The 26,238-nt window shown below is 43.5% G+C and overlaps 1 protein-coding gene across 2 annotated transcripts in view; it reads right to left on the bottom strand.

Annotated features, from left to right (window-relative positions):
* Positions 1-26,238, bottom strand: part of EGLN3 (egl-9 family hypoxia inducible factor 3) — a 457,661-nt gene that overhangs the window by 188,580 nt on the left and 242,843 nt on the right. For both annotated transcript variants that reach the window (XM_081547999.1, XM_081548000.1), the window contains 2 exons: positions 24,780-24,901; positions 7,203-7,301 (listed from right to left, as the gene is read on the bottom strand). In XM_081547999.1, coding sequence (XP_081404125.1) covers positions 7,203-7,220 — 18 coding nt within the window. In that variant the 5' untranslated portion in view covers positions 7,221-7,301; positions 24,780-24,901. The remainder of the gene's footprint in view (positions 1-7,202; positions 7,302-24,779; positions 24,902-26,238) is intronic.

Here is a 26,238-nt window from a genome sequence, read left to right as displayed (position 1 = left end):
CATAAATCAACCAATGTAACCCATCACATTAACAAACTCAAGAGGAAAAGTCACAAGTGTGTATCAACTGATATAGAAAAAGCATTTGATCAAAATTCAACACCCATTCATGATAAAAACTCAGAAAAGTAGGACAGCAGGAAATTTTCTCAATTTGATAAAAAGTATTCATGAAAAAGCTAACATTATATTTAACTCTAGAGGACTGAAAGCTTTCCCCCTAAGATCAGGTCCAAGGTAAGGATGCCTACGAGGATGTCTGCTACCACCACTATTATTCAGCTATGATCTAGCTAGCCCAATGTGGCAAGAAAATGAAATAAAAGGTATACAGATGTGAAATGAAGAACTAAAACTTCCCCTGTTTGCAGATGCCATTATGGTCTACATAGAATCCAAAGGAATCTCAAAAAAAAAAAAAATTCCTTGAACTAATAAGTGCATTCAGCAAGTTCACTGATAACAAAATCAACATACAAAAATCAATTGCAACAATGGAAAAATTAATTGTATTTCTATATCCTGACAGTGAATACATGGGAACAAATTAAAAATACAAAACCATTTATTATCACTCAAAAAATACAGCAAGTGACTGCTGTTCACAGGTCTCTCAGCTACTAGAAAGCCCCGTTCTGAGAGAAGACACCTCTCCACCATGACTCTAGTAAAGAGGTCAGGAAACCTTGAGTAAGGTTGGAGGTATTAATTTCGGGCAGTTAATTACATTCTTTCAGCATCCATCTCCCTGAAGTTTTCACTGGGCAAATCCTTCAGGAGGACATTCACATTAGCTATTCATTTCCTTCCACACTGACTGGAGAATGAAGTGACTATTGGCTATGTCACACAACTCATCGAAATTCACCCCTGGGTGAAGTGATCCTCAAATAATTACCAAATGTAGGTAACTGAATTAGTGAATTACCTTGGCTCCTTTGAGATGAAAGACTCTTTAGGAATGTGAAATACTTTGGCTTTTGTTATTAATAACCTGAACAATGAAAGAACCCAAAGTAGTATTCGATATGCTCCAAGAATAGGATGACTAAAATTAAAGAATGCAATTGGTTTTCATTTTCCATACTTTTCATTTTCTATCCTTTTCATTTCAATAGTCAGGACTGAATATGACAAGTCATCAAATCTCCTCTGGTGTTAATAAGGCATCAACTAAGGAGCTCTGGGAAGAGAAAAATTCAGCTGAAGTGTGACAAGTACGTGGTTCTCCTTCCTTCTGTGATATATTATTACAGCACTTCCTCTCATCCACCCTATTAGGCTACTCTACAGGTGAAAACCTCCTACATTGCTTTGTTTTCTTCTGTCCTAGTCTAATTTTCCAAAATTAAGAGTCTCAAGTACTCTTTCACTCTCCAAACAATTGCTCCTATCAGCGATGCCCACCAGAGAAATACAGGATGCCCTCGGCTTAGTGCTCTCCCCTGGGTGTGAAGAATACAGAAGCCTAGAGGAGAATCTCAGGCAGACAGCATGGCTTGGGGCTGGAGGAGTGGAAAGTTGTGGGGAGGGAGTTGAGGGCAGGCAAATCAAGGCCCAGTCTACCTGAGGTGGGGGGCAGAGGGCTGAAAATGGTGCAAGAGATGCTAGGCTCCACTCATGCTGGATATGGGTGTGCTGCATTTACTGAATCCAATTTATAGTTACACATTTTTGGTTTTCATTTTTTGAACCACTGAGGGTTTTCTATTTCTCTCCCTTTCCAAATATCTTTTTAAGTGTAATTTTTTATTTTGGAATTGGAATGGGTAATATCTTCACATAGTTCACGATTCAAAAAGCATTCAGTGATATACAGTGAAGACTCCCTCCCACCTACATGCTCCAGCCACCCAGTTCTCCCTCCAAAGGCATCAGCATCATCACCTTCCTACTTTTTCTTGCAGAAATATATACGTGAATTTGTATAAGGCATACATTCACCATCTTTTATTTACACAAATGATAACTCACTATTCTGTTCTGTACCTGGCATTTCTCACCTACTATATCTTAAAAATCATTCCATACCAGTACGCAAAGACCACCTCAATCTTTTCTTGATGATGAATAGTAATCTATTATATTAACATTTCTTCATTTGTCTACCCACTCTCCCATTGATAAACATTTCCATTATGTTCAATTTTATGATATAACAAATAGGCTGCAATGATTACCCTGTCAATAAGTGATCTCCGGCGAGCAGCCAAGAGGAGATACCCCACGTCCAGAGTAAGGAGCAGCAGCTGCACTTTGATGCAACAGCCGTGAAGAGATACCCCAAGTGCAAGGTAAGAGAAACCCCAGTAATACACTAGGCACTGAGAGAGGGCATCAGAGGGCACATAGACTGAAACCACAATCACAGAAAACTAACCAATCTAATCACATGGACCACAGCCTTGTATAACTCAATGAAACTAAGCTATGTTGTGCAGGGCCACCCAAGATGGATGGGTCTTGGTGGAGAGTTCTGACAAAATGCAGTCCACAGGAGAAGGAAATGGCAAACCACTTCAGTATTCTTGCATTGAGAACCCCATGAACAGTATGAAAAGGCAAAAAGATAGGACACTGAAAGATAAACTCCCCAAGTCAGTAGGTGCCCAATATGCTACTGGAGATCAGTGGAGAAATAACTCCAGAAAGAATGAAGAGACGGAGACAAAGCAAAAACAACACTCAGTTGTGGATGCGACTGGTGACACAAGCAAGGTCCGATGCCGTAAAGAGCAATATTGCATAGGAAACTGGAATGTTAGGTCCATGAATCAAGGCAAATTGAAAGTGGTCAAACAGGAAATGGCAAGCGTGAACATTGACATTTTAGGAATCAGCAAACTAAAATGGACTGGAATGGGTGAATTTAACTCAGATGACCATTATATCTACTACTGTGGGCAAGAATCCCTTAGAAGAAATGGAGTAGCCATCATAGTCAACAAAAGAGTCCAAAATGCAGTACTTGGTTGCAATCTCAAAAACGACAGAATGATCTCTGCTTGTTTCCAAGGTAAACTATTCAGTATCACAGTAATCCAAGTCTATGCCCCGACCAGAAATGCTGAAGAAGCTGAAGTTGAATAGTGCTATGAAGACCTACAAAACCTTCTAGAACTAACATCCAAAAAAGACGTCCTTTTCATTATAGCCGACTGGAATGCAAAAGTAGGAAGTCAGGAAACACCTGGAGTAACAGGCAAATTTGGCCTTGGAGTACAGAATGAAGCAGGGCAAAGGCTAATAGAGTTTTGCCAAGAGAACGCACTGGTCATAGCAAACACCCTCTTCCAACAACACAAGAGAAGACTCTACACATGGACATCACCAGATGGCCAACACCGAAATCAGATTGATTATATTCTTTGCAGCCAAAGATGGAGAAGCTCTATACAGTCAGCAAAAACAAGACCAGGAGCGGACTGTGGCTCAGATCATGAACTCCTTAATGCCAAATTTAGTTGTAAACTGAACAAAGTAGGGAAAACCACTAGACCATTCAGGTATGATCGAAATCTAATCCCTTACGATTATACAGTGGAAGTGAGAAATAGATTCAAGGGACTAGATCTGATAGACAGAGTGCCTGATGAACTATGGACAGAGGTTTGTGACATTATACAGGAGACAGGGATCAAGACCATCCCCAAGAAAAAGAAATGCAAAAGAGCAAAATGGCTGTCTGAGGAGACCTTACAAATAGTTATGAAAAGAAGAGAAGCAAAAAGCAAAGGAGAAAAGGAAAGATATACCCATTTGAATGCAGAGTCCCAAAGAATACCAAGGAAAGCTAAGAAAGCCTTCCTCAGTGATCAGTGCAAAGAAATAGAGGAAAACAATAAAATGGGAAAGACTAGAGATCTCTTCAAGAAAATTAGAGATACCAAGGGAACATTTCATGCAAAGATGGGTTTGATAAAGGACAGAAATGGTATGGACCTAACAGAAGCAAAAGATATTAAGAAGAGGTGGCAAGAATACACAGAAGAACTGTACAGAAAAGATCTTCATGACCCAGATAATCATGATAGTGTGATCACTCACCTAGAGCCAGACATCATGGAATGTGAAGTCAAGTGGGCCTTAGAAAGCGTCACTACGAACAAAGCTAGTAGAGGTGATAGAATTCCAGTGGAGCTATTTCAAATCCTAAAAGATGATGCTGTGAAAGTGCTGCACTCGATATGCCAGCAAATTTGGAAAACTCAGCAGTGGCCACAGGACTGGAAAAGGGCAGTTTTCATTCCAACCCCAAAGAAAGGCAATGCCAAAGAATACTCAAACTACCACACAATTGCACTCATCTCACATGCTAGTAAAGTAATGCTCAAAATTCTCCAAGCCAGGCTTCAGCAATACGTGAACCATGAACTTCCAGATGTTCAAGCTGGATTTAGAAAAGGCAGAGGAACCAGAAATCAAATTGCCAACATCTGCTGGATCATCAAAAAAGCAAGAGAGTTCCAGAAAAACATCTATTTCTGCTTTATTGACTATGCCAAAGCCTTTGACTGTGTTGATCACAATAAATGGTGGAAAATTCTGAGAGAGATGGGAATAGTAGGCCATCTGATCTGTCTCTTGAGAAATCAGTATGCAGGTCAGGAAGCAACAGTTAGAACTGGACATGGAACAACAGACTGGTTCCAAATAGGAAAAGGAGTACGTCAAGGCTGTATATTGTCACCCTGCTTATTTAATTTCTATGCAGAGTACATCATGAGAAATGCTGGGCTGGATGAAACATAGGCTGGAATCAAGATTGCTGGGAGAAATATCAATAACCTCAGGTATGCAGATGACACCACCCTTATGGCTGAAAGCGAAGAAGAACTAAAGAGCCTCTTGATGAAAGTGAAAGAGGAGAGTGAAAACATTGGCTTAAAGCTCAACATTCAGAAAACTAAGATCATGGCATCTGGTCCCATCACTTCATGGCAAATAGATGGGGAAACAGTGGAAACAGTGTCAGACTTTATTTTTTTTTTTGGTCTCCAAAATCACTGCAGATGGTGATCGCAGCCATGAAATTAAAAGACTCTTGCTCCTTGGAAGGAAAGTTATGACCAACCTAGACAGCATATTAAAAAGCAGACATTCCTTTGCCAACAAAGGTCTGTCTAGTCAAGGCTATGGTTTGTTCCAGTAGTCATGTATGGATGTGAGAGTTGGACTATAAAGAAAGCTGAGTGCTGAAGAATTGATGCTTTTGAACTGTGGTGTTGGAGAAGACTTTTGAGGGTCCCTTGGACTGCAAGGAGATCAAACCAGTACATCCTAAGGAAATCAGTCCTGAATGTTCTTGGAACGACTGATGTTGAAGCTGAAACTCCAATACTTTGGGAACCTGATGCATAGAACTGATTCGTTGGAAAAGACCCTGATGCTGGGAAAGATTGAAGGTGGGAGGAGAAGGGGATGACAGAGGATGAGATGGTTGGATGGTATCACCGACTCAATGGAGATGAGTTTGAGTAGACTCCGGGAAGTTGGTGATGGACAGGGAGGTCTGGCGTGCTGTGGTCAATGAGGTCGTAAAGAGCTGGACATGACTGAGCAACTGAACTGAACTACTGAAGTGATCTCCACATATAAGAGTATGTCTGTAATTTAATAGAATAGGGCTTCCCTTGTGGCTCAGCTGGTAAAGAATCTACCTACAATGCAGGAGACCTCGATCCTGGGGTTGGGAAGATCCCCTGGAGAAGGGAACAGCTACCCACTCCAGTATTCTGGCCTGGAGAATTCCATGGACTGTGTAGTCCATGGGGTCGCAAAGAGTCAGACAAGACTGAGCAACTTTCACTAATAGAATTATTATAAATTATTCCTGTAAGTAGAATTCCTGAATCAAAGATTTAGTATTTGTAATTTTGATATTGCCAAATTGCAAATTCATGTCACCTGACACAACATCCTTTGCCATTTTTCTATTGCATTTTTTATTTTTTTCTTACTGATTGTGTAGTGGTGACAAAAATATTCTGATTTGTCCATTGACTTTTGACCCAGCTATTATTGTTTTTGCATGGATACATTTTTAAAAACCTGGTTAAAATTTTCAATCTTTTATTTTATGCCTGCTATAACTTGTCATATATTTAAAGGTGCTCTTCAGTCATAAATTACAAGAAAATTGTTTACTTTTTTCCTATTTTATGGTTTCATATTTCTATTTAAAAATCTGTAACCCATCTGGAATTTATTTGGTAACATTTGAGGTATGGCTCCAATTTTAATTATATATTTATTGTTATAGCCAACTACCCTGTTGTCCAAACATCATTGGTAAAAACCCAATGTTTCCAATGATTTGAAATGGGACCTTTTGTTTTGTGTGTTGTTTAGTCGCTAAGTCACATCCAATTCTTTGTGACCCCACGGACTGTAGCCTGCCAGGCTCCTCTATCCATGGAATTTCCCAGGCAAGAATACTAGAGTAGGTTGTCATTTCCTTCTCCAGGGGTTTTTCCCAACCCAGGGATCAAACCCTCATCTCCTGCATTGGCTGGTGGATTTTTTACCACTGAGCCACCAAGGGAGCAAAATGGGACCTTTAGCATGTGCTAAATCTCTACATATATTTGGATCTACTTCTTAATTTTCTATTCTATCTCTCTATTTATGTACCAGTGGCACCCTGGTTTGATTTTTTTTAATGTAACTAAAAGCAATTGTACCTTCAATTTTCAAAAATTTATTTATGTATCTCCTTAAGTAACTCTTTCCTTGGGTCAGTGGTCCATGAAAACAAGGTTTCCTGTCTGTGTCTTACAACTTTGTTTACTTTCCCTCAGATAGCTCATGACTAGATTTTTCTTAGTCTTCCAGGAAAAGAAATTTAGCCTCTACAATCTGAGTGCCATAGTCAAATGAATGGCATAACCTTAGGCTTATGAGATCACCACAAGAATATAATATTTTACTTTTCCAAATCCTGGTGCATAACACAGTCACAAGGAACAGGCTCTTTGATTTCTATAGCCACTTTAAAATAAAAGTTGTATAATTAATGAATATTTACTATATAGTAAGTTGTTTCAGCTGGGATGCCTTTGGTTTCAAGTCATAGCAACAGATTGAAACAGCTTTCCAGAATAAGGAAACACATGAATGGCGATAACTAGTTCTCAAAGAGCAGGGAGATGGATAGGCAGTGTCAGTACCCTGGCCGTGTCATTATAGATCCAGGCTCTTACCATTCTATGTTCCTCCATACTCAGTCGTTGGCTCCATTCTCAGGCTGATGGAAAAATGGCTTCAGCATTTCCGAGTATCCTCTCCAGACATGACAACACCTTGAGAAAGAAAAGATGGCATCTCTTTTTGTTCTTTTAGGCAAGAAAACATTTCCCAGAAGTCTCCCATGTATGACTGGTCAGAATTTGGTGACTTTCCCATTTCCAAATCAATTACTGACAATAGGAATGTGATTATGTTAAGGTCAATCAGACCCATCCATGGGGTGGGTGAAGGTGAGTTCCCACCAAGACACATGGCTGCTTGCAAGAAGGTGAACATCTGCACAAAACCTGGATTCTGGTAGTGACAGGAGTGGGCAATGGAAGCTGATAATGAGTCTGCCCCATGCCCCTCTCTTTTTCTCTCTCCTGATTGGTTCCCTTTGCAAGACATCCAACAATGTCCCCCTTCACATGTATTTAGTGTTTGGTCATGTATTAACTGCAAGCTACAAAATTCAATCAACACTCATGGAACTCATACTACATGCCCAATACTATGTGAGGAGCTGAGGACTAGAAGAAGGAAAGACAGGGATCATGATCTCAATGATTTAGTGGGAGAGGCAGAAAATTAATAAATTTCATAGTACAGTGATAAGTACTCTATGTACATAATCTAAGGGTGCTATGGGAGTTCTAAAGAATGAATAACTTCATAAGGAACTTCACAGTAAAACAAATGGAATAGTCCAGCTGAGCTTTGAAAGATAAGTAGGTAATCAAGGAAGAAGGACATTCAGGCAGGGAAATTAGCTAGTACCAAGGACCAAGAGGGCATTGGCCTGGCATGCTCAGGTCACTACAACTGTAAGATGGCAGTGAGGCACTGCTTTAAACAAAGAATGAAGGCACCTGGGGAAGTTTTGGGTCCTGATTAACAACTTGTTTTATGCTGTTTAAGAGACATTATCAGTGGATATCATCCCTGGGAAGCTCTGAGAGAGGTTAAAGCTAATCATAGCATTCAAACACAAACAGCATATTATGAATCAACTATAGAGTGGCGCTAGTGGTAAACAACCTGCCTGCCAATGCAGGGGACATAAGAGATGCAGGTTCGATCCCTGGGTGGGGAAGATCCCCTGGAGGAGGGCATGGCTACCCACTCCAGTATTCTTGCCTGGAGAATCCCCATGGACAGAGGAGCATGGTGGGCTACAGTCCATGGGGTCACAAAGAGTTGGACACGACTGAGGCAACTTAGCACAGAGCACATTAGAGGTGACAGACCACCTCTCAGAGATCCCCAAATCTTCCTTTCACTTCCCAATCACACTTCTTGCAAGTGATATCCATACTAACAATCTTCTTACTTCCATTCATTCCTTAATCCCAACCCTCTGAGGTTAGCGATATGGTGGTTATTCCTGCAAAGGTCACCAGTGGCCTTGATAACTATAATAAAACCAACAACAACAAAATAACTCCTCTTAAATCCCACCTTCCAACCACATGAACTATTTATAATTCACAAATTACATTGATTAATACATTTAGAGACCATAGGCACTGAAAGTATGAATTCTTTCTCCCTTCAATATAAAATTAAAATTAAAAGCATTCCTAAATCATAATCTTTTCCATAGGGACTTCATTTTTTATCATATTCTGCCCCCCAAAATTCCCTTTCTCTGTACCTCTGCTTTATTGCTTATTTAAACACATGCCCATCAGTTTAGTAATCCAGCAATAAACACACTCATACCTTGTTAGTAGTAGGTAAATGGTGTTCCCCCAAAAGATATATTTACCCAGAACCTCAGAATACAATCTTATTTGGAAGAAGAGCCTTTGTAGATGTAATGATTCTTAGAGATGGAAATACCAGACCACCTTACCTGTATCCTAAGAAAACTGTATTCAGGACAAGAAGCAACAGTTAGAACAGGACATGGAAAAATGGACTGGTTCAAAATTGGGAAAAGAGTACATCAAGGCTGTATATTGTCATCCTGCTTATTTAACTTATTTGCGGAGTACATCACGCAAAATCCTGGGCTGGATGAAGCACTAGCTGGAATCAAGATTGCCTGGAGAAATATCAATAACCTCAGATACATAAATAATACCATCCTAGTGGCAGAAAGCAAAGAGGAACTCAAAAGCCTCTTGATGAAGGTGAAAGAGGAGAGTGGAAAAACCTGGGTTAAAACTCATCATTCAAAAAACTAATATCAGGGCAACCAGTTCCATCACTTCAGAACAGAACACAAGGGGAAAAAGTGGAAACAGTGACAGATTTTCTTTTCTTGGGCTCCAAAATCACTGCAGCTGGTAACAGCAGCCACAAAATTAAAAGACACTTGCTGTTTGGAAGAAAAGCTATGACAAACCTAGACTGCATATTAAAAAGCAGAGACATCACTTTTCCAACAAAGGTCCATATAGTTAAAGCTATGGTTTTTCCAGTAGTCATGTATAGATGAGAGAGTTGGACCATTGAAGGCTGAGCACTGAAGAACTGATCCTTTGAACTATGGTGCTGGAGAAGACTCTTGAGAGTCTCTTGGACTGCAAGGAGATCAAGCCAGTCAATCCTAAAGGAAATCAACCCTGAATATTCATTGAAAGGACTGATGCTGAAGCTCCAATATTTTGGCCACATGATGCGAAGAGCCAACTCATTGGAAAAGATCCTGATGCTGAGAAAAATTGAGGACAGGAGGAGAAGGGGTGACAGAGGATAAGATGGTTGGATGGCATCACCAACTCAGCGGACATGAGTTTGAGCAAATTCTGGGAGATAGCGAAGGACAGGGAAGCCTGGTGTGCTGCAGTTCATGGGGTCTCAAAGAGTCAGACACGACTTAGCTACTGAACAACAACAACAAGATGTAATGAAGGTAAAGATCTCTAGATGATATGATTCTCAATTAGGGTAGGCCCTAAATCAAATTGATGAGCTTCCTTGTAAGAGAAAAACAGAGAATCACAGAGACACGTGGGGAGAACACCACATGAAGATTAAGACAGAGATTTGAGCAATGCTTCTACAAGCCAAGGAATACCAAGAATTATTGAAACCCCCAAAGCTAGGGGAGAACATGGAAACAGATTCTTCCTCAGAGCCTCCAGAAGAAACCAACCCTGCTTGATGGGGACTTCTGGTCTCCAGAACTGTGAGTGAACACATTTCTGTTGCTTTAAGTCATCTAGTTACAATAATTTGCTATGGCAGTCCTAGGCAACCAATACATTATTGTGTAACATTTTGAATTAAAATCAGGGAATTTTTTATTATAATAAGATGAAACTCACTCCAATTAGCTCAGGAAGTGAGGAATTTATTTTTAAGAACTGCAATCTCACAGGACACAAAGATGAGAAATCAAGCCTCCTGCTTTTGGATCTGGAAACAAGGGCTGGGACGAAAAGTGACTCTCCACCTCCCAGAGACATCTAATAAGCTTTCATATTGCTCCCTCTGTGAGTCATCCCATGCTGTCCCCTGACTGGCTTCCTTTGCTTCATCACTCTCTGGGTACGCGTGGTTCATTAACGTGTCTTCAGCCCCAAGTCTCTGTAAATTTCAGCTTTGTTCTCCACACCTGACTTTGTCTCTCCAGCATCCTAATTACAAATTGTCAAGTAAGGAACTGGGCTGGCTCAGTTTAGTTGTTAGTTGACCCTGACCAGCCATCAGGTGCCCATCTCTGGCCTGCCTGCAGCACACAAAGGTGCAGCGCCATGCAGGAGTGCTGTGCCTCCCAGGCTCCAGGCAAGAGCTCCCCCTGCAGAGGTCACAGGAGTGCAGGTAAAGCTTGGCCTCTCTGGTACAATCTGGTCATTTTTCTGCCTCCTTCGCTAGACTGAAAACCCCTCGAGGACAAGAATGTAGGTCTCAGTGTCTGAGACATGGTAGATATTCAAGATGAGTTTATTAAATACAAAGGAATTAGCTGAGCTTTGTAGAACTGTATCTATTCAGTAGACAAAAAAAAAAAGGTAAATGTTTATGCCACTTTCTCTGTTCATTGTTTATGTCACTTTCCTGACAAAGTGGTCATTTTAAAGCTGATGTCCTTCCCTTAGGTCATTCTTGGAAATAGTAGACAGACTATCTCTGTTTATTTCATAAAATGACACTCACAAAGCCACACAACCTCATCAGGTCCCTGATGAGTGGATAAAAGGTAAACAGTTGTCTGACCTCTTTCTCTCTCTCTATTGGTGTCCAAACTCCCTAGTCTTTTGTCCCGTGCTATGATCCTTCTTGGGAGAAGGCAATGGCAACCCACTCCAGTATTCTTGCCTGGAGAATCCCAGGGACGGGGGAGCCTGGTGGGCTGCCGTCTATGGGGTCGCACAGAGTCAGACACGACTGAAACGACTTAGCAGCAGCAGCAGCATGATCCTTCTTGACAGAGAGCTCAGGCAAAGAGGTTGTTTGAGTCATTCTTTGCCTCTCTCTCCTTTTCTTTCCTTCCCTTTTAAAAAATGGATTTTCCCCTCCAGAGAAGATCTCTTTCCCCCAACTTATAGTTGATTTACAATGTTGAATTCTTTTGCATACAGCAAAGTGATTCAGTTCTACATAGATATATGTGCGTATGTATATATATATGTATAGAGACAGAGAGAGAGATCTTATTTTAACAAAACAATCTGATGGAACATTCTTTCAGGAGCCTGCTTAGCTTTCTAGAAATTTTTCCTTTGCTTTGGCTACCACTAGTTTGTTGAGACCCTTTCCTAATAGCCTCTCCCTTGGGTCTAACCTTCTCTAAGCATACAGTGCTGTGCCAGGGCCTGGTGAAGATAAGAAATAACAAAAGGTCCAGAAGCTCGGTCACTGCAGACTTCATATGGTGTGGAGCACCCAGCTAGGCCAACGCTAAGAGGGCCCAGGAATCTTCAGGGCCTCATCTGCATGAGATTTGCAAATTAAAAGGATTCTGGTCAGGAACCCATTCTTCTCAGGCTGGTGGGGAAAAGCTGATCATTGTTGTGCTAATCAGGTGGACAGACTCAGCCTAGGCAGGGGAGAAGGGAGAAAGGTTAATTCTCAAAACCGTTCTCTTTCTCTAAGCCCAGCAGCCAGCAGCCCTCCTGGCTCATCTGAAGGCCCCCCAAATTGTCATTAAAGCTGCCCCAAAGGAGAAATACTGGAAAGGGAACATACGTAGGAATCTTTTAAAACCCTGCAAGACCTTCACACCATGATTCCTTCTGTGATGAATTAAAAGTACAGAAACGTAAGTAAAATAACTTGCCCCTAAACTTCTAAATTTAAATATCAATACATATCATCTCTTCTATATATGTACCAGCAAGAGATAGCCATAGGTGGTGTCAAAGAGCTGTGTAGATGATAAACCCCACACACAAGGCATTATGGCAACACACACACACACGAGATTATGGCAACACACACTCCACACACACAAGGCATTATGGCAACACACACACACACAAGGCATTATGGCAACACACACACACACGAGATTATGGCAACACACACTCCACACACACAAGGCATTATGGCAACACACACACACACACACACACAAGGCATTATGGCAACACACACTCCACACACACAAGGCATTATGGCAACACACACACCACACACACAAGGCATTATGGCAAAACACACACACCTCCCCACACAAAAGGCATATTATGGCAACACACACACACACCTTGTCCAGAGAGATAAATGGCCCAATTTGTCCTGCAACCAGTACCCAGTTCCCAGCTGGCCAGATTTCCAGAGAGCCAAAGCTGAGGGAGGCTGGTGTCCCTGGCAAGGGGATAACTGCCAGGGTCCCCATCAGATAACCAGTAACTGAATGAGTGTTTCTTATGAATGAATGGGACCACTGGGCAGTTTGACCAACATTAACACAAAGCATCGCATCTGGAGTCTTGAACACCCACAGAAAGGGCCCGAACCAGAGGAAGCTGACATCGAACATGCGACCTCTCCTCCCTGGAAAATTACCCTTCCACCCCAGCCATCCCTTTCCCAATTCTCCTCTTACCCTGGTGAAAGTGCCCAGGCGGTGTCCTACCCACCCAGCTCACTTCCCATTCATTCATTCACTCACTCAACAAACATTAACAGGCTCCTACTGTGTGTCAGCCAGTGTGCCAGGCCCTGGAAAGACAGGGAGGCCAGACACAGCCTGCTTGCCAGTGCTGGTAGGGACAGGGAGGCAGCCATTCCTCTGCTCCTCTCATCCCAGGCAGGCACCACGCCAGGCCAGCTCTTCAGAGCACCACAGCTTCTCCATTTCTTCTTCCTGACGCCTCACCTCGTGCAGGAGCAGCAGCTCAGAAAATCTTTCTTTTCACTCGCATTATAGGATTTTTTTTAAAGCAGCAGCAGCCTTACCTTCCAAGAAGCCTGTGGCTTAGGCTAATATTTACATGTATTTGCATTTCCTTTGTACACATGGATGGGGAAAGAAAGGGTGGGGAAGGGAGTTTGGCTGGGAATGAAAAGTCGCCCTGAGCCAATCCTCAAAGTGCTATTGTAATTGCCAATTTAAAATCAAGATGCAACTTGTTTAGCTAAAATTCAGATAATTTCCATCGCTCCCACCCTGACTCTTCATCCCCTGCAAACTTGCAGCTCCTTAGCTGGCCTGTGCATCACTCCCAGTCATGTGTGAGGGAGCTATATTTGGTGTTAGTCTTAGATACACTGGAAATTTTCTAATTCTGCAGGTTTCGGTCATTTTTCAGAGAGCTCTGTGGGCACCCTCTGGTGGCTGACTGAAAATTTTACCTGCAAAAATTGCAGTGGAACTGAGATGGCTTTATTTGGCAGTCGGGCTTTGCGGTTCGACGGTAAACACTGTAAGTTTATTTGTTGTACTTTGTACCACCTCTCTCGTCACACAATGCATGGCTGGAACCGTGGCTCTGTGGCCTGTCAAGAGAATTGGCACCTTATAGAAAGGGCAGAGCTAAGGCAAGGGGCCTACTTGTGGGGCAGTTTTTTCAGGACAGCCTTAGTGAGGAAGGTGAGGGTAGCCCTTCCTTGGGCTCTCAGCGGACTCACCCAGGAGGAGAAGCCGCTGCAGGCCAGGCTTGAATGGCTTTCTTCCCAGACTTCCTGCTTCTCTGCTGCTCCTAGGAGCAGCCATTTCTGACAATCATCCTGATCTGCTAGGAATAGCAGGGACAGGAGAGAGGAGGAGAGGCAGGAAGAAAAACTCTCTCCACCTGAGGATGCCGCCCCAGGCCCTACAATCAGGGAATCTGATGAGCATAGCTGCTCTGTCAACACAGTAAATACCCACACCTGCTTTTCCTTGGCTCTTTCTCCAGGGATTTTATTAGTCTCAAGATACCTCCTCAAAGTCAGCTCAGGTGGCCTTTATTTTGCAAAAGGCGAAGAACTAGTGTGATGTCACCCAACCCGCTGGTGGGGGGCAGGGGGCGGTCAAGACTGGAGTTTTCTTACCTGCCCATTGATGCTGGGGAATATTTACCTGCAGCCCCTGTGGTCTCAGTTACCCCCGCCCAGCACTCTATCAGAGCAAACTACTCTTGACCAGCAAATCGTGATGAGACCTCTAAAGGGCAAGGTCTTAAGGAAGGGTATGCTTGAGGATCAGGGGAGTAGCCATGTCACAAGTGGGTTCCAGAAGCTGGCAAAAGAATCCAGTGCTCAGATTCCAGGTTCCCGATACAGGCTTCGTTCTACCCAAATACTACCATTTACCTGGAAACAAAGAGGCACTGTCTACTGGGAGCAGCCTTGTTTATTGCTACCATTTTTCATTTGCTTTGTTTCACAACCAGGCCCCAGGGCAGAAGGGAAGGCTGGTGAGCCATCAGTCACCCCACACTGACGGGGGCAGCCCCGTTCTGCCCCGCTGGGTCTGAGAGCACCACTGGAGCAGACAGTGTCTTTGGTGGGCAGCCCAGAAGCTTAGATGTGACTGGAGCAGAGCGAGGAAAAAAACTTCAAAAACCAGTGTGACCACACCTGTGGAAATAGACAGTTCAACTATCCTCAGAGCTATCAGCCTGGAGGCAGGGCAATCTGGGAGCTCCTGCTGGATGTGAGCTGAGCTCATGGGCTTCTCCCTCTAGTCTGTGCTTCCAGCAGAATGCAAATACTATGGCAAGGTTACTATGTGCCAAGCCCGTGAGATGGAGTGGACAGTGTGCTCACTGCAGCTAAAGGTGCAGTGCAGCCACCACCTACCCTGAACTCTTCATGTAGATAAACTCATCAGCCCTGGTGACAACCAAATGAAGGAGGTACTGCTATTTCTCCAGAAAAGAGGACACTGAGACAGAGAAACTAAATAACTTGCCCACATCATGCGTATCATCCATGGAGTCAGGATTCAAGCCCTAGCCATGTGGTTTCAGAGCTGGTGCTTTTAACCACTTCATCCTGTGGCTTCCTTCAGTACATGCTAAGAGCTCATTTATCCTCCGCAAAACTGCACATAGTATATATCGTATACTATATATATATAGTACACACAAAAGCAGTCCCATTTTACTGTTGAGGAAACAGAGTCATAAGTAAGTGTTAGTCGCTCAGTTGTGTCCTACTCTTTGCGACCCCATGGACTGCAGCCCACCAGGCTCCTCTGTCCATGAGATTTTCCAGGCAAAGATACTGGAGTGGGTTGCCCTTTCCTTCTTCAGGGGATCTTCCCAACCAAGGGATCGAACCCAGGTCTCCTGCACTGCAGGCAGATTCTTTACCAACTGAGCTACAAGGGAAGCCCCTGTAGAGTCATAGAGGAGTTAAATAAGGTTACACAGCTAGCAAGAGGCAGAACCTGAATTCAAATCCAGGCAGCTAGACTCTGAATCCCAGCGCTAATTGTCACACTCTACCACCTGTCTCCCAGGGCAGTGTTTCAAAGCTCCCACTCCTTAGGTGTTGCAAAATTCCTGCTGGACGTTGGCGAGCACCCCTCTGGCTTTGCAGCCGCCCCAGAGCCCAGGAAGTGGCCCTCCTGCCCTCCCAGAGCTGATGTGAAGAGGCTCCTGGCTCTGGGCACACTGCTCCAGGGATTTCTTCCAGGAGCTTGGGGTTCACTGCCACTTCTGACTAGCAGAGTAACATGAGTCTTGACTCTGCCCAGGTAGCCTGGGTCTGTCTATCTGGGGCTTCAGACCTAGGCTTGTGTCCCTCTCTCCCTTGGCCAGATTATTCCAATTACTCTGTAAGCACAGATGTTTAGTTTATGGGACATAAAGACAGAGCCAGTTCCTTCACTGAGCATCAGGCTCCCTAGGGCTCTGCTTAGACAATCACTCAGGAAACTGGGGAGAGGGGCTCAACCCCAGAGCTGCTCGGAGGGGGCAACATCCATAGGGTGTTACTGCACTTTCCATTTGCATTAACATTGATTAAATCAAACATTTAGCTATTTGATTAAGAAATGTCTCAGACAGATTTTCCTCCTTCCTTACTTACTGATCACATACCTGGCCACCTTCCAAAAGAGATCTGGTCTTTGTCTTTTAAGATTTGTATTCCGGTGGGTTGAGTTTTATTGAATGGGATCAACACCATGACACCAACGTTAAATTGCCTGGTGCCTGTGTTGGCTGTTTCCCATCTGTCCCTCCAGATCTCACTTCACACTTCTCCAACTGCTCTGTGTGCCCCAGGGAGCTGACCTACAGGGGGCCATCAATGGGTTCCTGTTCTTCTGGCTTTTGTTGGGTCCACCCAGTGGTCACTGGCAGTAAATAAGTAGGCAGGAGATAGGAGAAGTCAGTGTGGTTGTCTCCCTGGCTCCCTTCCTGCTAGGCTACCGTGGGTTATCTGTGTCCCTCTACTGGGGCCACAACTCATATAGCCCAGTAACCACTGGTAGCTATAAACTACCCCCTGACACTTAATAGCTTAGCTCTGTAGGCAACTCAACTCTGTCCCACATGGCATAAGCCAGAGAAGCGTGCCTAGGGTTGGAGAATCCACTTCCAAGATGACTAAAAAATTGGTGCTAGTTATGGTCTGGGCGAACTTAGTCAGGGCTGTTTGCAGAGGCTTCAGTTTCCCAGGTAGGCCTCCACTTGGGGTTGTTAAACTTGCTCCCAGCAAATGTCTGTGTTCCAAGAGCAAGTGTCCAAGGGAAAGGAAATGGAAGCTTCTAGTCTTTAAGACCTGGGCCTGGAGACAGCTATACAAATTTCTGCCAGGTTCTATTGGTCAAAGCAGTTGCAGAGGCCCCTCTGATTCAAGGTGAAAGACCATAGACGCCACTCTCGATGAAAGGAGTATCAGAAAATTTTATCTGTCTTTAGCCCACCACATTTTGTAAGTGCCCCTCCTATGGCTACCCCCTCCAGGATCCACAGCCAGTTTCCTCCCTTTCTCCGTGAGGGTATAAGCAGCTAGCTCCCCATTAGTGTTCATCCCAAGGTTCTACAGAATCCCTGGTTTGATTTCCCTAAACTCTGATCACACATTTTTAACAATCTCTTTATTAAACTCCTCCTCAAAACATCCAGTTGCAGTGTACTCAGGTATTTGGTGGGACCCTGGCAACATTCCTCTGCAAAGTTCCTACTTACCCCCCACAGGAATACCCCCTGAAACCACCTCCTCAAGACCTTTCCTCTGAACTCCCACTAGCCCCCAAACTCCCCCCACTCCAGTCTCCTTCCTTCTTTACCTAGTGCTTTCCTTCTGGCCCTTGGGAGACCTCTGCTCAGTCATTAACTGCACAGACTTATCAAAATAATTACTGCCTTCCTGCTTCCAGGGTGCTTCTGGCTTCCTATCCACCTCACCCAGAAAAATGTTAACACTTTTATAGAACTCTATAGTCAAATCTAAATCCAAAGAGAAATCCCTAAAGATAGAAATTTGTGACCCTCCAGTTAAGCCAATAAAGGACTCCTTCTGGTCAAGCTAGGCTTTCAGATCACACTTTGATTTTTTTTGAAAGTCGCTCAGTCGTGTCCAACTCTTTGCAACCCCATGGACTATCCATAGAATTCTCCAGGCCAGAATACTGGAATGGGTAGCCTTTCCCTTCTCCAGGGGATCTTCCCAACCCAGGAATCAATCCCAGGTCTCCCTCATTGCAGGCGGATTCTTTACCAACTGAGCTATGAGGGAAGCCCTCAGACCACACTGGCAACCTCCAAACCTTCCTGCTTTCAGTCTCCCCTAGACGTTTACCTTGACCTAGGGTCTCCATGCAGAGCTTGAAGATCTATTTTCCTTTCTCTGACTTTTTCATGATGACTGTCATGCTTTCAGTGTGGGAACTATAACTGATAAATTCAGAGCCAGGGCAAAAGGGCATATTTATTGCTCCAATGCCTCATTTCATTCAAAGACAAGTATATTTCCAGCAATTGAGAAGGAACAAAGGTTATATTTCTATGACACTATAAAAGATAGCATTTTCTGGATTCTTATCTGGAACTCTGATAGTTATGATATCTGTCATGTACTTAATCAGCACAGCTGAGAAAGGCAGCACTAAACTATTCCTAAAGCACTTTCTCATGTTCTATTACTTTCAGAACTTCTTTTCAATAATTAATTCGCTGAAGAAATATTTTTTGAACACTTGCTATATGTGGCAGTACTGGGAACAATAATGAACAAAAACAGATGGATGAGAAGACACATGACTCAAAGAATACCACAAATAAATCTGAGATAACATATTGCAATACCAGTTTCCTTGTAATATGAGGGTGTAGAGCAGGAAGATAGTGATAATCAGTGAGGTCAGGGATAGGTATCTGTCAGCCTCAAGTTCTACTGATGCTCTTGCCCTCTATCAAACTCAGCACTGCCCGGGGATAAGGTAAAACAGCTAAAACGAGAGTACTAGCCCTGCTGCTTGTAGCCCTGAGCTGCTAAGTGCTTAAGACCTCCACCTACAGCAGCCCTGTCAGGTCCCTAGTCCAACACACCACCCTTGGAGATATCAGGAACCCTGGGCACTGCTCCCAGCAGTGGCAGGCGTGTGGAGTCCGTCTTGGTGAGAGGCTTCTTGTGAAGCACCGTGAAACTTGCACCGTGCCCAGGTCCTCCTCATGATGTCTACCTGCTGCCACGTTGAGCTGACCAAAGTCTCTCAACCAAGCAGCCCCTAGCCTGTCAACTGGGATGCTTCAGGGTAATGTTGCCAGAGATGTCAGCGGCATATCTGGCTCAACTCTTTGTCCAGGTCTTTTTTTTTTCAATTTTTTTAAAATTGAAGTATAACTGACTTATAATGTTATGCTAGTTTTAGGTACATAGCAAAAAGATTCAGTTATACATACATATATGTTCTTTTTCAGATTCTTTTCCCATATTGCTGTTGCTATTTAGTCACTAAGTCATATCCAACTCTTTGTGACCCCATAGACTGTAGCCTGCCAGACTCCTCTGTCATGGAATGTCCCAGGAAAGAATACTAGAGTCTTTTCCCATGTAGGTTATCAAAAAATATTGAATAGAATTTCCTATGCTATACAGTAGGTCCTTAATAGTTATCTATCTTATATATAGTAATATGTATATGTCACTCCTAATCTCTCAACTTATCCCTCCCTGCCTCTTTCCCCCCAGGTAATCATAAGTTTGTTGCCTACATCTATGACTCTATTTCTGTTTTGTAAGTAAGTCCATTTGTATCAACTTTTAGATTATATATTGATATCATATGATATTTACTTCACTTAATAATGTGACAATATCTAGGTTCATCTATGTTGCTATAAATGGCATCATTTCATTCTTTTTCATGGCTGAGCAATATTCATTGTGTGTGTGTGTGTTTGTGTGTGTATGCATATACACACATATACACCACATCTACATCTATTCATCTGTCAATGGACATTTAGAGTATTTCTAAGTCTTGGCTATTGTTTGTTTTTTTTTTTAATTAGTTTATTTACCTATTTTTTAACTTTACAATATTGTATTTGTTTTGCCATACATTGACATGAATCCACCATGAGTGTATATGTGTTCCCCTTCCAGAACCCCCCTCCTCCTCCCTCCCCATCCCATCTCTCCAGGTCATCCTGGTGTACCAGCCCCAAGCACCCTGTATCATGCATCAAACTTGGCCATTGTTAATAATGCTGCCATGAACACTGGGGTGAATGTGTCTTCGAATTAGAGTTTTTTCTGGATATATGCTCAAGTCCAAGTCTTTAAAGAACCAGGCTTTAACCTTCCCTTAGTTCATGTGCAAATAGAAGTCTTTCTACCATGAGTCTGGGCATTACTATCCTGATATTTAGTTTTAGTTGCTCCTCTCCTTATAGCTAATTATGGGTAAAAGTATACATTTAGGCAGTATCCAGGGTTCTCTGGGCCCATGTTCACTCTGTCTTCTAAGGAGAGCCAGGTGCAGTGAGCAGCCCCCAGGGATTCTATGTTCACCAGATACTGCCCATGTTACTACAGCAGATACTCCACCAAATCCTGCCCTTCCCTGCTCCTCCCTGCTTGTGTGTGCAGAATGTGTGTCTGCCTCACAGCTGAGGCCTACGTGTTAAGATGAATGTTCCCATCTGAGGATGCTAGTCTGGTAAGGCAACAAACAATCACTGAGAGAAACATGAGTCAAAGTTGGATTTAAATGCTGGTGCTGCCACTTATCAGGTATGTGCTTTTGGGCACCATCCTGAAACAGCCTTGGTTTCTTCATCAACCAAAAAAAAATGAGATAATCATTTCCACCTTCCAAGAATAAATAAAATAACAACCACCCTAGGACACTGTTGGGAACCCAGAAGGCATCTGACAAATATCACTTCCGCTTCTGTTCTGACAAATCTGCTACAGCCAAAAACCCTCCAGCTAAGGCGATACTCAGCCATCTGCCTCAAGACTAAAGCAAAGGTGCCAATCATGAAAACACACTCCATTTGCTGAAATAAAACACACTTCCCCAGAGTGAAGGACGGCATCCTGAACACTTTGGAGGCAGAGAAGTCAGAGCCCACAAAGAACACCAGGGTGTGGGCTGAGTTAGGGTTTCAGATGCAGTTGGATGGTGGAGGGGGAGGCCTGCCAGATCTAAGTTGTTTTTGTTGTTCAGCCGCTAAGCTGTCTGACTCTGTGACCCCATGGACTGCAGCACACCAGGTTTCCCTGTCCTTCACCATCTCCCAGAGCCTGCTCAAACTCAAGTCCATTGAGTCAGTGATGCCATCCAACCATCTCGTTCTCTGCTGCCCCCTTCTCCTTCTGCCCTCAATCTTTCCCAGCAACAGGATCTTTTCCAATGCCAGATCTAAGAGATTCTGTTAATCCTGAGGGAGCAAGTGTGGATATGGGAAACGTTTCAGATAGAGTGGGCCCACCACCCTAAAATGCTGCAGTGACCTTGACTCAAGCCAGCCGGTCCATGCCCGCCCCCATCCTGTGAGGAAAAGGATGGAGTGGCACAGACAAGGACCTGACACTCGTAGAATGAGTGAGCTAGTGCCACGCCACTTCTGGGACCAGAACAGGATCTGTGAAAGAGTCTGACGTCACTAACAACACTGACAAGTGGGCCTTGATGACTCTCCAAGCTGAGTCCAGAGGGAAAGAACCTCCTGCTGCCTGGCTTGGAAAGAGGCGGCGAGAGGCAGCATCCACTGGGGCTCAGCACAGCGGGCTGGCCTCCGGAACATCTGAATCAGTGTGTGTTGTTCTGTGCGCCCAGAGGACAAGACTGCCTCTCCTTGGGTGACCTTGCTGCCAGCTGCGTCTTTGTTAGCGCATGGACTTTCATCATATTCAAAAGAGTCTACATTTGAAAGAAGTTAAGCTGAAGGAAGCTGGGAAAAAAGAATTCAGAGAAGGCCTGCTGGAGTAGCACAAACCTTCAGCCAAGTTGTCACCTGGGGCCGGAGTGGATAGTACACAGAGGAAGCTTTTTCTCTCACACACACTTTTCCAAAAGCAAGGCTCACCCGAATCACCATGATCATCATCACTATTATTGAAAGTTGACCATGTGCCCAGAGCTCTCCAGAGCACATCACATCTCTCACGGAATTTGACTCTCACAACCATTCTGTGAGGTAAGTGTATCTCTATTATCACCAGCCCCAGGTCATCCTTGTTAATAACTAATAAAGCTGCAATTCTCAATTTATGAAGAGTAATGAAGAAAAGGGCTTCCCTGGTGGCTCAGGATAAAGAATCCATCTACCAATGCAGGAGACACAGGTTCGATCCCTAGATCAGGAAGATCTCCTACAGAAGGAAACAGCAACCCACTCCAGTATTCTTGCCTAGGGAATTCCATGGACAGAGCCTGGCAGGCTACAGTCCATGCAGTTGCAAAGAGTGGGACACAACTTAGCGACTAAACCAACCAACCAACAATGAAGAAAAGTATAGCATCTTCAAATTAGAGTTCCCTCAGTATAAGGATTTCAAGCAGCCCAGACTCTTATCCACTGTACCACCAGGGAAGTCCCTTAATCTCGTCTTCTTATTTAGGAAGATCAGAGCAAGATCCAGCCCCTTGTATGACCTGTGATTCACATGTGCCCCTTGCTCAGAAGAAAACCACACTGGATTTGCTGCTTTGCTGTCACTGCTTTGAAATTCTTAATAAAATTTTTAACACCGGATCCTGTATTTTCATTTTGCAATGAGCCCCACAAATGTCGTAGCTGACCCTGGACAGAGCTCTAGGGTTAGGGCAGGGAGAGGCAGCCATTCAAACTACACTGAGTGTCTTGCCTGCACCCTCTTCTCGTAAGTGGGCTGCCTGGTTAGAATACTGCATGTGATAAAGCACACAGATGTGCCCCCCTTCCAACAAACGCAGATGAAATTGTTACTTGAAAGGTGTCACTATGACAGAAGTTCACTGGTAAATCTGTTCTTTCAAAAATTTAACTGTATGGTACCTGGTTCCAATTGCTAAAGCCAGCCACCATCTCTCCCAGGTTTTTCTTGATTTCATAAAAACCACAAAGAGCTCACCACATTTTCCTCATCACTGCTGGCTGAGTTCAGGAATTTCAAGTGTACAATCATAGCAATTATCACAATTTTGCACAGATTTCCACAGCAAGACAGAGGGTCATAAGGAAGAAAAGGAACATTGTTTGCTGTCCAATTATGAGGAGCATGTACGAACAGGACTAGAAGCCCTGATGTCAAAAACTCTTATGTTGATCATAGCCTACGCTTCTGGACATGCTTTAACAGATAAGGAGACAACAAGCCTTAATCGTTTTCCTAGGGCTGTGATCCCCTGAGATAGCACTTGTTTTCACCCAAAAACAAAAAGGAAAATATGAATAGGGAATCTGTGTTTGTGGAGACTTAGGTTCCTCCAAATCTTAATTTCATGGCACTTAAAAATATGTCAGCAATATGAACCCAGGTAGATGTAAAAGATTAAGTAAAAAATTAAGCAGAGTTTTCAAGATTTTTAAAATGAGGAACCACAGGACTTCCCTGGTGGCCCAGTGGTTAAGAATTCATCTTTCAGTGCAAGGGCCGTGGGTTTGATCCCTGATTGGGGAACTAAGATCCCACATGTTGCAGAACAACTAAGCCTGCATGCCACAACTACTGAGACCCTCCATCTCAACTAGAGACAAGCCCACACACTGTAACAAAAGATCCTGTACGCTGCAACTAAAACCAACACAGCCGATAAATAAATATTAAAAAAATAATAAAAAAGAGAAGCCACTATCTTGACATACAGGTCTATTAACCCCTCACACACACACATACAATTTTACCTCTTTAATTCAAAGCCCAGATATTTTTCTTCTCTAGCTTTGGTGCTGGAATAGCTGACGCTTAGTGATATTTATTCCAAGGCACCATTCATTCATTCATTCCTTCATTTACTTACAAGGTCAGGTCAAAACATGTGGGTCTCCTGAATAGGCTAATAGTTTAACATCCCTTCCACCAATGTGCTTTTACTGTTTGTTCAGTGTCTGTTTAGTGGAGGTGGGGAAAGCTGATTTTACATTAATAAAAAAATGAAAATATCTTTGTTTATAACCCACATGTCAGCTATTCTCTCATCCTCTGAGTATTTGCAAAGCAAAACTTCACTTGCAGAAGAGCATTGGTAAGCGATGTAATTTACCAACACATTTGAAATGGTGATATAGAAAGGCATTTACATTGTACAGGAGACAGAATTGTGCTTGAAAAATCCCAATACCACATGTGTAGGATGATATATGTTTCAGGTAGACAAAAGAAAAATGTGTTTAAAATAAACCTGCTCCTTTGTCCTCAACTTTTTATTCTAACTCTTGCCCTCACTCACCTTCCTGTCTTCAAAGAATCTTTGATATGTCAAGAGAATTAGTGGATCCTTGGTTAATCCAGCCAGTATGACCAGGAAGCAGAACAAAAGCAGGAAAGTCTTCCAGCTCTAGTGAGCGAAGACCAGCATCTCAAGGTGGCTACTAAGCCTATATTTCACTCCCCTCTCTCAAACATCTCCTCTACTCCCATGCCTAGCTACACAGACATGCTTACACCTACCTTCAAGAAAACCTACCTCCCCAATGGCCCACATTCCCCAGAAAAGCCAGACACTGGCACACTCTCTTATTGTAACTCTAAAGGGATGCTACCCATCTCATACTTGCCTGGATCTCCTGCACTGGGGTCCAAGGCCCCAGGGCCCACTCTGAAATTGCTTCTGTAAACTAGATGGATGATCCTCTCTGATGGGTCACCCTTATCTGGGATCACTTCAGTAGAAGGCCTCCTAGCAAAAAAAAAAAAAAAAAAAAAGATCATAAGCTCTGGAAACAGAAGATAGGGAGTTAGAAGCCCTTAGGACTCTGGGTACCAGGGAGAAAAGGTCCCTGATGTGGCCTGCAGAGAGGGGAGGGGCAGATAAGAAGCCAAGGGGAAAACTTCCTGCTAACAGACCCACACCAGGAGCTGTTAGAGTTTCTACTCCTCCTTCCTCCTTCCTATTCCAGAACTCTTCTGACGGCCCTCCTGGCACGTGCAGAAGAAGTGCATAGTGACAGCTTCTTGCCCCCCTTTACTTTTCACACAGTCTCCTTTCCTATCCACAGAGAAGGCTACTCTTTGAGCAGTTTTGATAGGGAACCAACAGTGATGACTTAAAAACAAAAATCATTAACTGAGCCTCAGAATGATGGAACATCTCCAGAATGAGACCCACTAAATCCTCGCCTCAGGCCATTTATATTGAATGGGTGTTACTCCCAGGCTTTAAATTATTTTAATATGCCTTTCAGGTCACTTTCCTCTCTGTATAAGCCCCATATTGAACCATTCCTGTCTGTCATTGTTACCACATTGCTGGTGCCCCTAAACAGCACTTAGGGGCTGCTCTCTCTGCCCACTCTCACGTTCTGGGTGGAGAAACAGGGAATACAGTAAAACAGCAACAACAAACCCAGACAGGATAAAGGGTGCAAGTGTCCAGAGAGTGTTGCAGAAAGAAAGTAATAGAGAAATCAAGGGGAAAAAGAGCTTTAACCAGAAGCCCACAGAACAGGAGTGGCATTAGAAGCAGAGGTTAGTGGTGCTGATTGTAGACAAAAGGCAGTTCTACTCAGGCGAAAGTGAATTCCTCAGTCCCAACTAGTCCATTCATTCCAAATGGAAGGGCTCAAGACAGTGGTGCTCCTAGACATGTTGGGCAACTAGCTCTGATTTGTAGACTTTGCCACTTTCCGTGGTGCCAATACTCCTTCTGTGGCCTGTTTCATGCTACCAACTTATGACTTACCACAGAGTTGTAAAGACATACACAAAGTTGACTGTCGCCAAGCACGTGTAAGTTGGTTCAAGCACACCATTAGGGCAAGACCTCTGATACTTACTGCTTAAATTTAGTGAAGTTCCACCAGCCCCCAAACAGCACTTGTCAAGATAGAGATGTACGTACACAAAGCACAAAGCAGCGACATCAAAACCTGATGTGCCGCCTTCATACGCAGAATAGAGAACATGATCTATCTGTAGCTCTACAATTCCCTGAATATTGTTTGTAATTCTCTGGTCCACCTCTAGTCTTAGTAAGTATTCCCTTCTGTAAAGCAAAGGACAAATTAGCAACCTCCG

The sequence above is a fragment of the Giraffa tippelskirchi genome, chromosome 12, assembly GCF_054371585.1.
Source record: "Giraffa tippelskirchi isolate mGirTip1 chromosome 12, T2T-mGirTip1v1.2.pri, whole genome shotgun sequence".
Classification (NCBI taxonomy): domain Eukaryota; kingdom Metazoa; phylum Chordata; class Mammalia; order Artiodactyla; family Giraffidae; genus Giraffa; species Giraffa tippelskirchi.
Note: the sequence above shows the minus strand (reverse complement) of the source record. Positions and strands in the feature narration are given on the sequence as shown.